Here is a 13,970-nt window from a genome sequence, read left to right as displayed (position 1 = left end):
TTTCACATGTTTCTCTCTTGTTTAAACACTCAAAGCTCAAACTTTTGTGAAAAATTAGTCCAGTATTAAGGCTGATTTGTATTCTGTGTCAAGTGCACGTGTATGCTCCAGCGCAGCCTTTGCGCAGTTGAACAGCCTTCGCTGTGGCTGACGCTGGCACTGATGCGCACCTCTCAAAAAATGTCACTACGCATCGTAACGACGTGTAGCACAAGCTCTGTGACCCCTGATTCACACGGGCCATCAGCATTAACGCTTGACAGAGGGCGTGTCTGAAGTTGGGGCTGACGCAATCGTCATAGAAGCGTCAGCCAATGAAATTACTCTGCAATCGATTACTGTCTGAGCTGGTGTATTTGCATAAAGCGATCTGATTGGCTACATTTTTCTACATTTTTTTCCCCCCAACTTTTGCAGCGAGCAACGCCACTGAAGCAGTGCCGACGGATCCACAATGCAGTTCGCCAACGCCTGACGTCACCCATTCAAAGTGAATGGGAAGCGCTGGCGCTGATGTCCCGTGTGAATGGGGCGTGATTGGTCAGCTTGGTAGCTGTGATCAGTGTGGATAAATCCAAGAGCCGCGTGAACCCGTTGTCACAAGTGTTTAGAATTGTTGAGTCCTGTGAACGAGCTCAAGATGGAAACTTTTGTTTGTGTTTACCTTATGATTACTGTTGTTGCACGTCCGCCGGTTCCTGCCTCTAAATAAGCGAGTTTTAGCTATCGTACATTAAGGTAGCGTTCAGAAAAAACAAAACATCTGCGAAGAAAATTGACACAGAGGAACATAAAAGCCTACTGCGAGCTGGCAAGTGTCATTGCAGAGCAACACAAACAGCGCGTAGAAGTATAAATGCACGATTACATCGCAAGGCATGCAATGTGGGTCACGCCGATCACTCAACACAAAAGTATAAACCAGCCTTTATAGAATTAAACCAAAGATCAAACCTGTTTCAGGCGCAACGGTTCATAAAACTTGTTAGCTTTTGTGCAAATAATATTGGCATCCAGCATAATGTTCTTTTTCCTGCAATCACTGATCCCTAAAACTAAAGCAGGCTCCATCCTTTAGGAGGTCGCACACCGGATGCGCCATGCACATGACAGTTGGAAGTAACACAAACTGCATGCAGACATGCGCATGTTATTTATAATGAAATGAATCAGATGGCGATCTGTGGCATGGCAGAAATATGTACGTCTTCCTGAGTCGTAGCTGGGCACCGCAGACAGCAGCCGTCTTGCGGCTCTGCGTACCCTGATATAAACCTATGTTTACAATTCAAAAATGCATGGTGCGTCCTGGCACAGAGCATCTGGTGTGCGACCCTCTTTATGATAGTCTTGCTGCAGACAGTTACAACCCTTTTTGCATCCTTGTTGGAATTCACACTGCTAGCGATCGAAAATTTATGTTAATTTGGCAAACTGAATGCATTCTGTACTGTACAGTAGACATGGAGGAGATTGATTGACAATGGTCTACAGTCAATCAGGATGCAGAATACAATGTGCTGTTAAAAAAACATGTCAAATTGCACACAAAAAATCCGCAAAACTGCGTGGCCGCGAAAGGTGAACGGCATTATAGCAAGGGACCACTGTATATAATTGCCTACTTCTGCTCACCCAATTCGCGCAAAAAGCATTATGTCATCGGCGCATTCGCGGACAAGGTTCAGACAGGCAAACTTATGATTAATGAAGCTTACGACTTTTTAAATAAGTTTTGTATTGTAATTACTAACTGCACTATAAAGTGTTCCCTCTTATGAATGTTACAAGATGTATTGCAGTGATGTTTAGTTCGCATTTATGTGCTCAGGAGGCGTGGCTTAGGATGGTGATTTGCAAGGTGGGACTTTCAGGCTAACGTTAGCGCTTTCCATGATGTCCTAATGCACCTTTAATAAGTAATTTGTTAATTTTAGCAAATAAAAAAGGAAGAAAATTATTATTTTAAAAAAGGCTTTCTTTAGGATGTATTGACTTTTTTTTGAGGTGTGATTAACAGTCAAAAAGTCTTGTAATTCAATGTATACTTCAAAATTGTCTTCTTTTATGTTAAAATTCATACTTTTCATTATCTACAAGTAAATTTACAATCTATATTTTATTTTGATTTCATGTTGACTTTACCAGCTTAACAAAAAATGTTAGTTATTAGTAGGGCTGGGTGAAATGAAATCGCAAACATGATTGATCATACCTGCGATTCTCATGCACATCTTGTCAGGGAAGCACGGTTGTGTGTTCATTAAAAATCTCTCCCAGAAGCCAGAGGGCACTCTTTTGCATGAACTCCAAACTTGCAGAAACCCAGGAAATCCCTAGCATTGCAGTATAAACAGAAGATTTATATGCTTTCATTGATTCAGCTGGACTATTATTCACATGACTATGGAATCATCTCACAGAAGGATTTATTGTGAAGTGAGTTGGGAGTAAAAACATGTTATTAAATATACTTTTTTCAGTGCAGCATACACTGAAAGTTGACTACTGTAGTTCACTGATAATCTGTCTTTATCACAAAGCAATTTTTATTTCATTATCGTCCAATTAAAATGATTTAAATTTTAAAAGTGATTTTGCATAGCTTAGTCAGTGTACTGTGACTGTGTTGTAAGCGCTACTCCATTTGAAGACCCTTGCTTGAGTTATACAAGCACTGGCTTTACTGACAAAATGTGCATGAAAATCGCCTTTGATTAATCACCAAGCCTTAGTTTTTAGTGATGCACATGTTTGTGACTATTAAACTTGTTAGATTAATATTACAATAATAAATAAATGAAACTCTTCTATGAATTTTTATGAGTTTGCACTATTATAAAAGGGATGAAAGCGTAGCATTGGCTTCATCTTCCAATGCTTTATCTGTGACCTTGTAGATGCTCCAGATATGAGGTTTCAGGAAGACCTTACCTACGGCTCGCCCTGCCCATTCCTTATTCCCCTCACGTTGGTTCAGCTGACCCACTCACACACCCCATAACTTCCAGTGAGCGTGCTTGTGTGGGGCGTTAAACTGACTAGCGTTTTTGTATGGCTCCTTTTAAGGATCATATAAGCTACAGCACTCCCATTGTCTTCCGCATTGCAGGTGACCGGCTGAGTGCCATACTGAATTCCATTCAGTCTGGGCCTTTCCTCCCAAGTCCTTCCATTTTTGAGCAAGCTGCCAAACCTCCCACTTCCCTTGTCCACAGCCCATTTGTGTTTGGACAATCCCTTTCCCAGCAGCCTCAACCGCATCCACAGCTTCCGAGTAAGTCTGTCCGTCTATAAAGTAGTGGCGGTGCTTGCTTGCAAAGTTGCTGCTTGTTCTTGTCATAAGGGCTTATTTATTAGTGTCCCTTAGATTGTATTGAGTTCCATTCAACTCATGTCCCCTGCTTTTCTTTTGCCGCCCCATCTGCTTGCTTGCCATTTCTGGATCATTTCTTTCTCATCTCATTTAAACTTCAGTGGCTGAATAACATTTAAGTTCTACTGTAGCTACTAACTGTGTGTGTTTCTTGTCAGATGTTTTGGTTGACTTATTTATTTTTGCTTGCTATATGTACAGTGCTTAATTTGACCATTCATTGGCAAAACAATTACCAAGAGGTCCAGGAATCTGTCCATGCAGTCAAAACAGTGAACTGCTTTTGAATTGTAACCCCAAGTGCAATCCAACATACACTAATGTCTGCATAGGAAAATAAGATTGGGTTTTTGTTTTTTGGGGGGATGTACAAGTGTCTCAATATTTTCCACAGCCAGAATACTCTTAAATCTGCATTTCAGATTCATTACAATTCCTCACTGAGCCATTTTATTCTGACTCTTCTCTCACCCATGCTGCACTGGTTGATGCCCTGTTTTTAGTCTTGTGCCTGCCAGTCTCTGTCACTCTCACAGTGTCTGTCCTTCTTGCTGCTCTTTCTTTACTCATATCTTTCCCAGCCTAGATGCTCCTCTGGCCTTGTTAACATCCATCTTGGGTGAACTGAATGTAAATTTCATGGGTTTTAAAGACTTTATTCATTCACCTCAAGGACTTTGTTGGGGACTAGTTTGGAATGGGTTTGTCAATAGGCTATAAAGATGACTCTCTACAGAGATACTGTATTCTATTCTGTAAATTGCTTATGAATCAATAAAACTGTTAATCATTAAGATTGCACAAAAAAGACTTTCTAGATTAGCTTTTTCTGTAGAACACCTATGGTGCTTAAATAGAATAAAAGCCTTAGAGTCAAATATAGCGCTTCTAAGGAACAGGTGGCAACGCCAGTTCCTGGAGGTCTGCAGCTCTGCACAGTTTAGTTCCAACCCTGCTTCAACACACTTACCTGTAGGTTTCAAACAAGTCTGAAGGACTCAATTAGTTTGATTAGGTGTGTTTAATTTGGGTTGGAGCTAAACCGTGCAGAGCTACAGCCTTCCAGGAACTGGCTTCGACACCTGTGCTCTAAGGCTTTAGTACACTATAAGAAATAAAGGGGCAGTACCTTTTCAAAAGGTAAGCATTTGTACCTAAAGGGAATATATATCAGCACCTCAAAAATACATATTAGTACTATGACGTTTTTATACTCTTGAGGTATCAGTATGGAAAATATATGTACCTTTTGAAAAGGTACCACTCCGGTGACAGTTCTATTTCTGAGAATGTGAACAGAGCACATGGCATAGTAAGCTATACATGTAGTCCTAAAATCTTGAACCCTCCACTTCTGATTAGATCACCCAAACAGTTGCTAAATTCAGGTGCAAATGAGGTCAATGTTTTTTTTTTATCCAGTACTATTTTTTCCACTCTTCATCATTCATTAGCTCTCACTTTCTCTCTCATTTTCTGATTGTTTTCCTTGGTTCAAGCCTTGTTGCTTACTTTCCTTGCCACTGTTTTCCGCTGTAGATGCTTCATCACGCAGCCTTGCTTCACGTGAGCGTGTGCACAAAAGCAGTGCGACCGGCCCTGGCACCGCTCTCTCATCTCTTGTTCTCAGACAAAAGGGTGGGTAATGCATGTCTTCTCCTGGGAGCACCCTGGAGATTCACTACAGGGATGGGTTTCATGTCATCCTCTCTTCCATAGTCCATTTAGTTTTGCTGTTAGGCATGGCAACAGAGTATGTAGTGCTTTGGAATATATGTGGGGACAGTTTTTCAGGCTTGAGAAAACATTTCCCATGACCTGGTTGCTTTCCATTTGCATCATGCTACCTTAAAATCTTTATTCTTATGTAAAGAAATGTTGGTCAGTAAACTAAAATTTAAGATCATTCTTGGATTTCAGTGGAGTCTTGATGTTTTTTTCTTTTTTCATCAATTGTTTTACATTTTGTTCCGTAAGTTACTGTTGTGTTTTCCCCTTACATTTTCAGGTGCCATGTTTATTTTATTGTCTTTTCATACACATGTAAAAGAGGCCTTACGAGTCTTTGTAGGGGTGCCTCTTGTGTTAAAGCTTTGCAAATTGTAACTGTTGGTGTGTTACAATACGCAGGTGACAGAGATAACATGGCCAGTTGGTCTGTGTCTCCAGGCAGCAAACATCGTCAAGAGAGCCGATCCTCCAAAACCGACAGCCACTCAAACCGATCTGTTGACCAGGTGAAGAGCAAGAACAATGAGAGTCTGTCTGCCAGTGAGGCCCTAATTCTCAAATCAGATACAGGCAAATTGCGGTCTGACTCTCACAGCCGCTCCCATTCTCCTAACCACAACACCCTTCAAGCCCTGAAAGCTGATGGCAGAACCTCAGGATTTAGGGCTGAGTCTCCAAACCCTGGCTCCCGTTCTTCCTCACCAAAACAAAAGACCTTCACTTCGGGGAGATCTAGCCCTTCCAGCACCAGTTCCCCACGCTCATCATCTCCTCATGATAAGAACCTACCCGCCAAAGTTAGTCCTTCTAAAGTTCACCTGGATCCTCCTCGCGAGAGATCCAAATCGGACTCCTATACACTAGATCCTGACACTCTTAGAAAGAAAAAGGTTCCTCTTATGGAGCCTCTAAGAGGCAGGTCTACATCCCCGAAGCCAAAACTCCCACCCAAAGAGAGCAAAGGTGGAAGCAGCAATGCAGAAAATCGAGCCCCTTCTCCCCATGTAGTTCAGGAAAATCTCCACAGTGAAGTAGTGGAGGTATGTCGGTCTAGCGCCTTACTATCCAACGATGAAGCCAATGATGAGAATGCAGAGTTGAACAATGCTGAAGAAGGCTCCTCCAAGGTCCATTTTAGTATTGGAAAAGCTCCAGTCAAGGAGGAACTTGAAAGTCGCTCTTCACCCAAAGTCAGCCGTAAAACCTCCAGCAGGCATGTAAGACCCAAAAAAGACAAATCAGGGCCACTCTTTAAGGGGGAAAATGTGCGTCCCACTGAACCTGCCAAGCAAGCTATGTCACCTTCTGTTGCAGAATGTGCCCGTGCTGTTTTTGCTGCCTTCCTGTGGCATGAAGGCATTGTACATGATGCCATGGCATGCTCTTCTTTCCTCAAGTTCAACCCTGAGCTGACCAAAGAACATGCGCCCATCCGTAATTCCCTCAGCTGCCAACAGGGTTTTGATGAAAAAGAGAGCAAACTGAAGAACCGACACTCTCTGGAGATCTCCTCGGCCCTCAACATGTTTAACATATCACCACATGGCCCAGACATTTCCAAGATGGGTAGCATAAACAAGAACAAGGTCCTTTCCATGCTGAAAGAGCCACCCTTGCCTGAGAAGTGTGAGGATGGAAAGGAGTCTGTCTCCTATGAGATGACCAGTCACTCTTCCATAAGGTCAAAGTCTATTTTGCCTCTTACTCTCCAGCACTTAGTAGCCTTCTGGGAGGACATATCCATGGCTACCATAAAAGCGGCTACACAGAACATGATCTTCCCAAGTCCAGGATCCAGTGCAATCCTTAAAAAGAAAGAGAATGAAAAGGACAGCAAGAAGACAAAAAAAGAGAAGAAGAAAAAGGAGAAAGCTGAGGTACGCCCTAGGGGAAACCTCTTTGGGGAGATGGCACAGTTAGCTATGGGAGGTCCAGAAAAGGATACCATCTGTGAGCTCTGTGGAGAGTCTCATCCATACCCTGTTACGTACCACATGAGGCAGGCCCACCCAGGTACAGTGTCAGATTGGGTCTTACTTCATTCTTTATTGTTCAAATGTTCCAAAATGTATACATAAAATTTATGGAGATTATTCATTAGTGTTCTTTACTATGTTCTTTCAGGATGTGGCCGGTATGCTGGAGGTCAAGGCTATAACAGTATTGGTCACTTCTGTGGAGGCTGGGCTGGAAATTGTGGTGATGGTGGGATTGGTGGAAGCACGTGGTACTTGGTGTGTGATCGTTGCAGAGAGAAGTATCTGAGAGAAAAACAAACAGCTGCTAGAGAAAAGGTAAGACCTGTCATGGCCACTGTATGAAACTTCATAATATGTGCATGGCTTATAATTGTTCCTTGGCTTTTGAATCAGGTTAAGCAGTCAAGGAAGAAACCTCTCCAGGTGAAAACGCCACGAGCTCTGCCTACAATGGAGGCCCACCAAGTGATCCGTGCAAATGCACTGTTCCTTCTCTCTCTGAGCAGTGCCGCTGAACCTAGCCTGCTTTGCCATCACCCACCCAAACCTTTCCACACACATCTGCCAAGCCTCAAGGAAGGAGTGTCTGAGGAACTACCCAACAAGATGGGCTGCCTCTATTTGCAAACCCTCGCCCGGTAAATACCTTGTTCACCTTGACCATTGGCAGCATTGTTGTAGAAATTTTATGTGATATATTGAGTCTATCTCAATGTCCTTTCTGCAGCCAACACACAGAGAACTTTGGAGCCTATCAAGATGACAACCTTTTTCAGGATGAGATGCGTTACCTGCGGTCTACTTCAGTTCCTGCTCCATATATTTCAGTCACTCCTGATGCCTGCCCCAATGTTTTTGAAGAGCCAGGAAGTAACATGAAGTCCATGCCACCAAGGTACATCATACCTGCTCTAGTAACCTAGTTTCCAGTGAGAGTTTACTTTTTGTATTCACTTTATCTTTAAACATCATTTGACTTTGTTTACTTTAGTTTGGAGACAAGTCCAATCACAGACAGTGACACAGCCAAGCGAACAGTATTCCAACGCTCATATTCAGTAGTGGCTTCTGAGTATGATAAGCAACATTCAGCCTCTCCAGCAAGGGTTAAAGCAGTGCCAAGACGACGGGTACACAGTGGAGATGCAGGTATTGTGTTGTTGTACAGTACAATTGCAAATGCGTAATTGCTTTCACTAATTACCATAACAACATTGCCTGTATTCTGATGCTGCAGTGTCAAGGGCGAGTGATTTACATGTTAAGTCAATGTAAAGACCTGAATAGACATCCTGCAGTGCGATATGTGCGAATGAGGCGGTGCGAATGACTAGCTTAAACCGGCGTTAATTGCATTGCATTAATTGTATACATTTCATTGGTGAGTGCATCCACCAGGATTCGAACCAATTCGTTTGCTGTTGGCTAAAATGCACTAATATACTGATGTATAGCTCTAAACAGCCATATTTACGCACTCAAATGAATCATCATAGCAATATTAGCCCAGATCTTTTAATAATTATGTTTGATTTGTTTACCACTAAAATGTTGGTATTTTGTTAGAATACAGTATGGCAAGTTGGGTTCAAATGTTTTGCATTTAAAGAGATTTTTTCTACAGAAGTTGGGTCATCATTGCTTCGTCATCCTTCTCCTGAGTTGTCTCGACTGATCTCAGCTCACGGCTCTCTCAGCAAGGGTGAACGGAACTTTCAGTGGCCTGTGTTGGCATTTGTCATCCAGCATCATGACCTAGAGGGCCTGGAGGTGGCTATGAAGCATGCACTCCGCAAATCAGCCTGCAGGGTGTTTGCCATGGAGGTCAGCTATATTTTCCTCAGACGATCACTCTGACATTTTGATGATATGTTGTCATCAAACATAGATCAATATTGAATATAATCCTTGAGTTAAGTAATTCATACAATCCATGAAAATAAGCAACCTTACCTTGAAATGCCTTTATGTTTTAAGACTGACTAGTCGCTGATGAAAGATTTTTTTACCCCTAACTAAACAGCTAGAAAAGTAATGGGAATGCATTTATCAATATAGGTGGAACATTTAAGGAACCTTTTGTTCTGCATTTTCAGGCATTTAATTGGCTGCTGTGTAACGTTACGCAAACCACCTCCCTCCACGATATCCTTTGGCACTTTGTGGCATCTCTGACTCCTTCTCCTTTTGAGACTGAAGATGAGGAGGATGAAGAGAACAAAGGGAACAAGGAGAACCTTGAGCAGGTGTGGAATGACAATAACAGTGCGAAGAGTTGTTTTTTAATAAAACACCATTTACTTGAGAATTCTAACACATTTTTACTGTATCTTGCAGGAGAAAGATTTAGGTGTCTGTGAGCACCCCCTGTCTGACATTATCATCGCCGGAGAAGCGGCTCACCCGCTCCCTCACACTTTCCACTGTCTTCTTCAGACAATATCTGACCTTATGATGTCACTTCCCAGTGGAAGCTCACTTCAGCAGATGGCCCTGAGGTAACATCTTAGGGTTCATAGAGACACCATTAGCAAGCTGCTATTACAAACTACATAGCAACACGATAAATGCAACACACACTATTTTAGAAACAGCATAAAGCCGTTGTAGCCATCTTGGATTTTTGAATTGAGTTTGAGACCTATGATCTATAGCAGGGGTCACCAAACTTGTTCCTGGAGGGCCGGTGTCCTGCAGATTTTAGCTCCAATCCTAATCAAACACACCTGAACAAGCTAATCAAGGTCCTACTAGTTATACTTGAAACATCCAGGCAGGTGTGTTGAGGCAAGTTGGAGCCTAAATCCTGCAGGGACACCGGCCCTCCAGGACCAAGATTGGTGACCCCTGATCTATACAAACCTCCATCAACACCTTAGCAACTGAATAGACACATGGAAAATACAACTACAGAATACTCAAATACAATAGAACACTGTTGTAATGACATAGCAAAGGCTTGGAAGCAACTTATGGCTCATTTTTAGTGAATTGTACAGTTTAGCACAGAACAGTACGGTGCTCATTTATTTCCACTGTTACTATAAAAGTACCAAAATAGCTAACTGTACTGTACTGTTTTTTTTTTAAATGCTTTCGTATTGGTACCTACTTAGCATAGCATTGCGATAAGAAGAGTTATAGGCAATAAGCCAGGGGGTGACAATAAAGGAAGTAACATTTTTAAATTTGCCGCTGAAGCACGTCAAAGCAATAATACAAAGATGACGCTCAACAGTCAAGTATGATTAAACAAAGCTTCTCTTATTGTGACAAATAGATGCATACTAAGAAGCAAGAACAAGATCTGCTGTATGTCCTCCATTGTTGTTTACAGTGCCATTCGCATCTATGTCGTTTCTGTCTGCGCATGCCTGCCACATATCTACAAATGAAATAATAATCATAACTGCGCAAAACACAATAAAAAAAAGATTATATAACTTTGTGGTGTACTCCATGTCCGTCAACTAGGGTCCTTCTGGGAGTGGTAAGGCAAGCATGATCTGGGTGACCTGTACCAAATCGTACTTGGATAATGTTTCGATACAATTTTTTTCTTACTCGATACAGATTCTTGGGACTTGCACTTATCTGATACCTGGGTGTATATTTGTATATATATATTTCTATATATACAGTTGAAGTCAGAATTATTAGCCCCCTAAATTATTAGCCTGCCTGTTTATTTTTTTCCCCAATTTCTGTTTAACGGAGAGAAGATTTTTTTCAACACATCTCTAAACATAATAGTTTTAATAACTCATTTCTAATAACTGATTTATTTTATCTTTGCCACGATGACAGTAAATAATATTTTACAAGATATTTTTTAAGACACTTCTATACAGCCTAAACATTTAAAGGCTTAACTAGTTTAAATTAGGTTACCTAGGCAGGTTAGGGTAATTAGGCAAGTTATTGTATAACGATGGTTTGTTCTGGAGACTATCGAAAAAATAGCTTAAAGGGGCTATTAATTTTGACCTTAAAATGGCTTTTAAAAAAATTTAAATTGCTTTTATTCTAGCCGAAATAAAACAAATAAGACTTTCTCAAGAAGAAAATATATTATCAGACATACTGTGAAAATTTCCTTTCTCTGTTAAACATCATTTGGGAAATATATAAAAAAAAATTTTAAAAATTTAAAGGGAGGCTAATAATTCTGACTTCCACTGTATCTGTAGTATATATTTTTCAGTATGCGTTTAACAAACAGTAATATTATTTTCTCTTCTTCTATGAAAAAAGCTTACTTCACAAATGCAATGCTGTAAACTGAAATGGATATTTTAATTTACACAATAAGTGTATAAAAACCATAATTTTGTTATATTTAGCACTCATTGAAAACTTGATCCTGCCTGTGCTAGCCTTGGCTGATCCTGCTTTGTGCTAGCCTTAGTGAAACCAGCGTGTTTGGCAGGAAGACGCGTCTTCAAATGCTTTATTTAGTTATTCATGTCAAAGTTGCTAATATTTGTGCCACCCTTCGAAATTGCAGCATGTGATATGTGATGTCTCTGTGTTATTGCCTGATTGGTTACAGTCTGAAAGTGGACATACTGCTAGCGTGTTTTTATTTCATCTTTGCTGCTTTTAATAGTGGCTGCTTGTGGCAACACAGCAGAAATTCCCATGTTTGCTTACTGACCAGAAAAATAGTTTTCCGGTTCGTGTTAAGTGAAGCTAGTGGGCATAACTAATATTATATGCCCCCTTTAAAAAATTATAACAGATTTTATGAGTGCCAGTACCAATGCCAGGATTTGTGGTATCAGTGCCATTTTCGATACTAGCATCGAAATCGGAACAACCCTAATCATACTACACTAAACAAGGCATTAGATAACAATTTACTTCTGCATGAGCAAGCACAGATTGTCTTAAAAATCTTTTTTTTTTTCATCAGATGTTGGAGCCTTAAATTCAAACAGTCTGATCATCAGTTCCTGCACCAGAGTAACGTATTTCACCACATCAACAACATCCTCTCCAAATCAGATGATGGGGACAGCGAGGAGAGTTTCAACATCAGTGTACAGTCAGGATATGAAGCCATTAGTCAAGTGGGACATTTTTCATTCTGATTTACATTGATGCATTTGACAGAAAGATTTTATGTATACAGTATTAAACATTTTGGCATGTATTGCAGGAACTTTGTGTGGTGACCTGTCTGAAAGATCTAACTAGCGTGGTGGACATTAAAACGTCCAGCCGACCAGCCATGATAGGCAGCCTGACCGATGGCTCCACTGAGACATTCTGGGAGTCTGGGGATGAAGATAAGAACAAAACGAAGAGCATCACTATCAGCTGTGTTAAAGGCATCAATGCATCATATGTCTCTGTCCATGTTGACAACTCTCGTGACATTGGAGTGAGTTTGCGATGTGTAGTTTTTTTCAGTTTGTCTGTCTGTTCCTGGTCAACTTTGACAGTTTTCTCTTTTTATTTTCATCTGTGATTTCTTTAAACTTCTTGTTCTTTGTACTTTCAGAATAAAGTCACATCAATGATATTCCTGTGTGGTAAAGCTGTGGAAGATCTCTGCAGAATAAAACAGGTCAGTTTAAACCAGATTAACTACAATCAATCATTATCCATCATTAACAGGCTGGGTCGTAAAGAATTTGACGCACTTTTCATTTCCTTGAAAAATGTAATGCCCATGGTTAGATGGTGTAGACAAAAACATATTTTCTTAAGAAACATAAAATATTTTCTATATTTCCTTCTTTTGCCAAAAAAAAAAAAAAAGTTAACTATGCATGTTTAACCTCATATGCAGTATGATCTTTAATTTGAAGGTGTTTGTCTGACGTCATCATTTTTACTTCTATTCAGTTAATTCTGCAAAGCTACAATTTCTAAAATTTAAGCTAAATGAAACAGCTGAAAATAAAAACTTAATAAATCAATAAAACAAACTAAACTGAAATTAACAGCAAATGCAAAAATAATATTGAAATAAAAAATAATTTTAAAGAGCAAAACTCTAATAACGTTGGATTATATAAAATATAAAAATGTTTTATTATTATTTTTTAAAGAGCATAAAATATTTTTTATGAATCTATTAAAGGTTAAAATATGTTCACATGTGGTTTAAATGAAATCAGATTGCATTTTGGAGATCTGCTTCAGCCTGACTGCTGTGATTTTGGATTTATGCATGCTTTTCACATTCTCACAGCATGTAAAATATAAACACACTGTTTTTTTTTTGTTTTTAGTTTTTTTTTTTGTAGGAGCCATAATGAAAGTCATCACAGAAACAAGCTTGTATTGTGTTGTGCAAGTCTGATCTACCCACCTTTTTGCATGTTGAGACTAATGGCAGTGGTAGCATAGAATACAGGTGCACATTAAACATATGCTGATATTCAGTAATTCAGCATATCATGATAATGATCATGCACTATATCAATATTGTGGGCACTTTAAAATAGTGCAAATAATTATTTAAACTTTTAAAGTGCTTTTAAGAATATTCAGATTTTTGTGTTGGCAGTGGTTGTGGTCTATATCAACAGCAAATTATATAGACTTTACTTTCAGACATTAACATTTTTCCATGAATATTGATCTGGCCTACGACATTGATAAATCTGGAACTGTTTATAGTCCTTTTTTGATGGTTAAATCCTGTACAGTAAGGCTCTATTTATTAATATAAGTTAATGTAATCAAAGTCAATGCATCTTAAATTGTTTCAATTGTTTAGCCGAAAATTGCATTGAAATCAAAAATCATAATCATTTTATTAAATTGATTTGTTTATTATTTTATTATTTTATTATTTATTTTATTAACTAATAAAGTTTTATTTTTTAAAATTAACATTAAATGTAATACTACAGTATAAAAAGGTTATT

General features: G+C 39.6%; 1 protein-coding gene across 17 annotated transcripts in view; it reads left to right on the top strand.

Moving 5' to 3' along the window:
* The window catches only part of mycbp2 (MYC binding protein 2), a 239,118-nt gene that overhangs the window by 194,553 nt on the left and 30,595 nt on the right, over positions 1-13,970 (top strand). For 8 of the 17 annotated variants that reach the window (XM_056464968.1, XM_056464962.1, XM_056464966.1 and 5 more), the window contains 13 exons: positions 3,113-3,277; positions 4,916-5,014; positions 5,507-7,120; positions 7,232-7,401; positions 7,480-7,724; positions 7,814-7,981; positions 8,078-8,235; positions 8,711-8,910; positions 9,183-9,332; positions 9,424-9,584; positions 12,002-12,158; positions 12,248-12,472; positions 12,593-12,658. In XM_056464968.1, the coding sequence (XP_056320943.1) occupies positions 3,113-3,277; positions 4,916-5,014; positions 5,507-7,120; positions 7,232-7,401; positions 7,480-7,724; positions 7,814-7,981; positions 8,078-8,235; positions 8,711-8,910; positions 9,183-9,332; positions 9,424-9,584; positions 12,002-12,158; positions 12,248-12,472; positions 12,593-12,658 (3,578 nt within the window). The remainder of the gene's footprint in view (positions 1-3,112; positions 3,278-4,915; positions 5,015-5,506; positions 7,121-7,231; positions 7,402-7,479; positions 7,725-7,813; positions 7,982-8,077; positions 8,236-8,710; positions 8,911-9,182; positions 9,333-9,423; positions 9,585-12,001; positions 12,159-12,247; positions 12,473-12,592; positions 12,659-13,970) is intronic. The other 9 variants (XM_056464976.1, XM_056464975.1, XM_056464971.1 and 6 more) reach the window with 7 other exon arrangements.

The sequence above is a fragment of the Danio aesculapii genome, chromosome 9 (assembly GCF_903798145.1).
Source record: "Danio aesculapii chromosome 9, fDanAes4.1, whole genome shotgun sequence".
NCBI classification, from domain to species: domain Eukaryota; kingdom Metazoa; phylum Chordata; class Actinopteri; order Cypriniformes; family Danionidae; genus Danio; species Danio aesculapii.
Note: the sequence above shows the minus strand (reverse complement) of the source record. Positions and strands in the feature narration are given on the sequence as shown.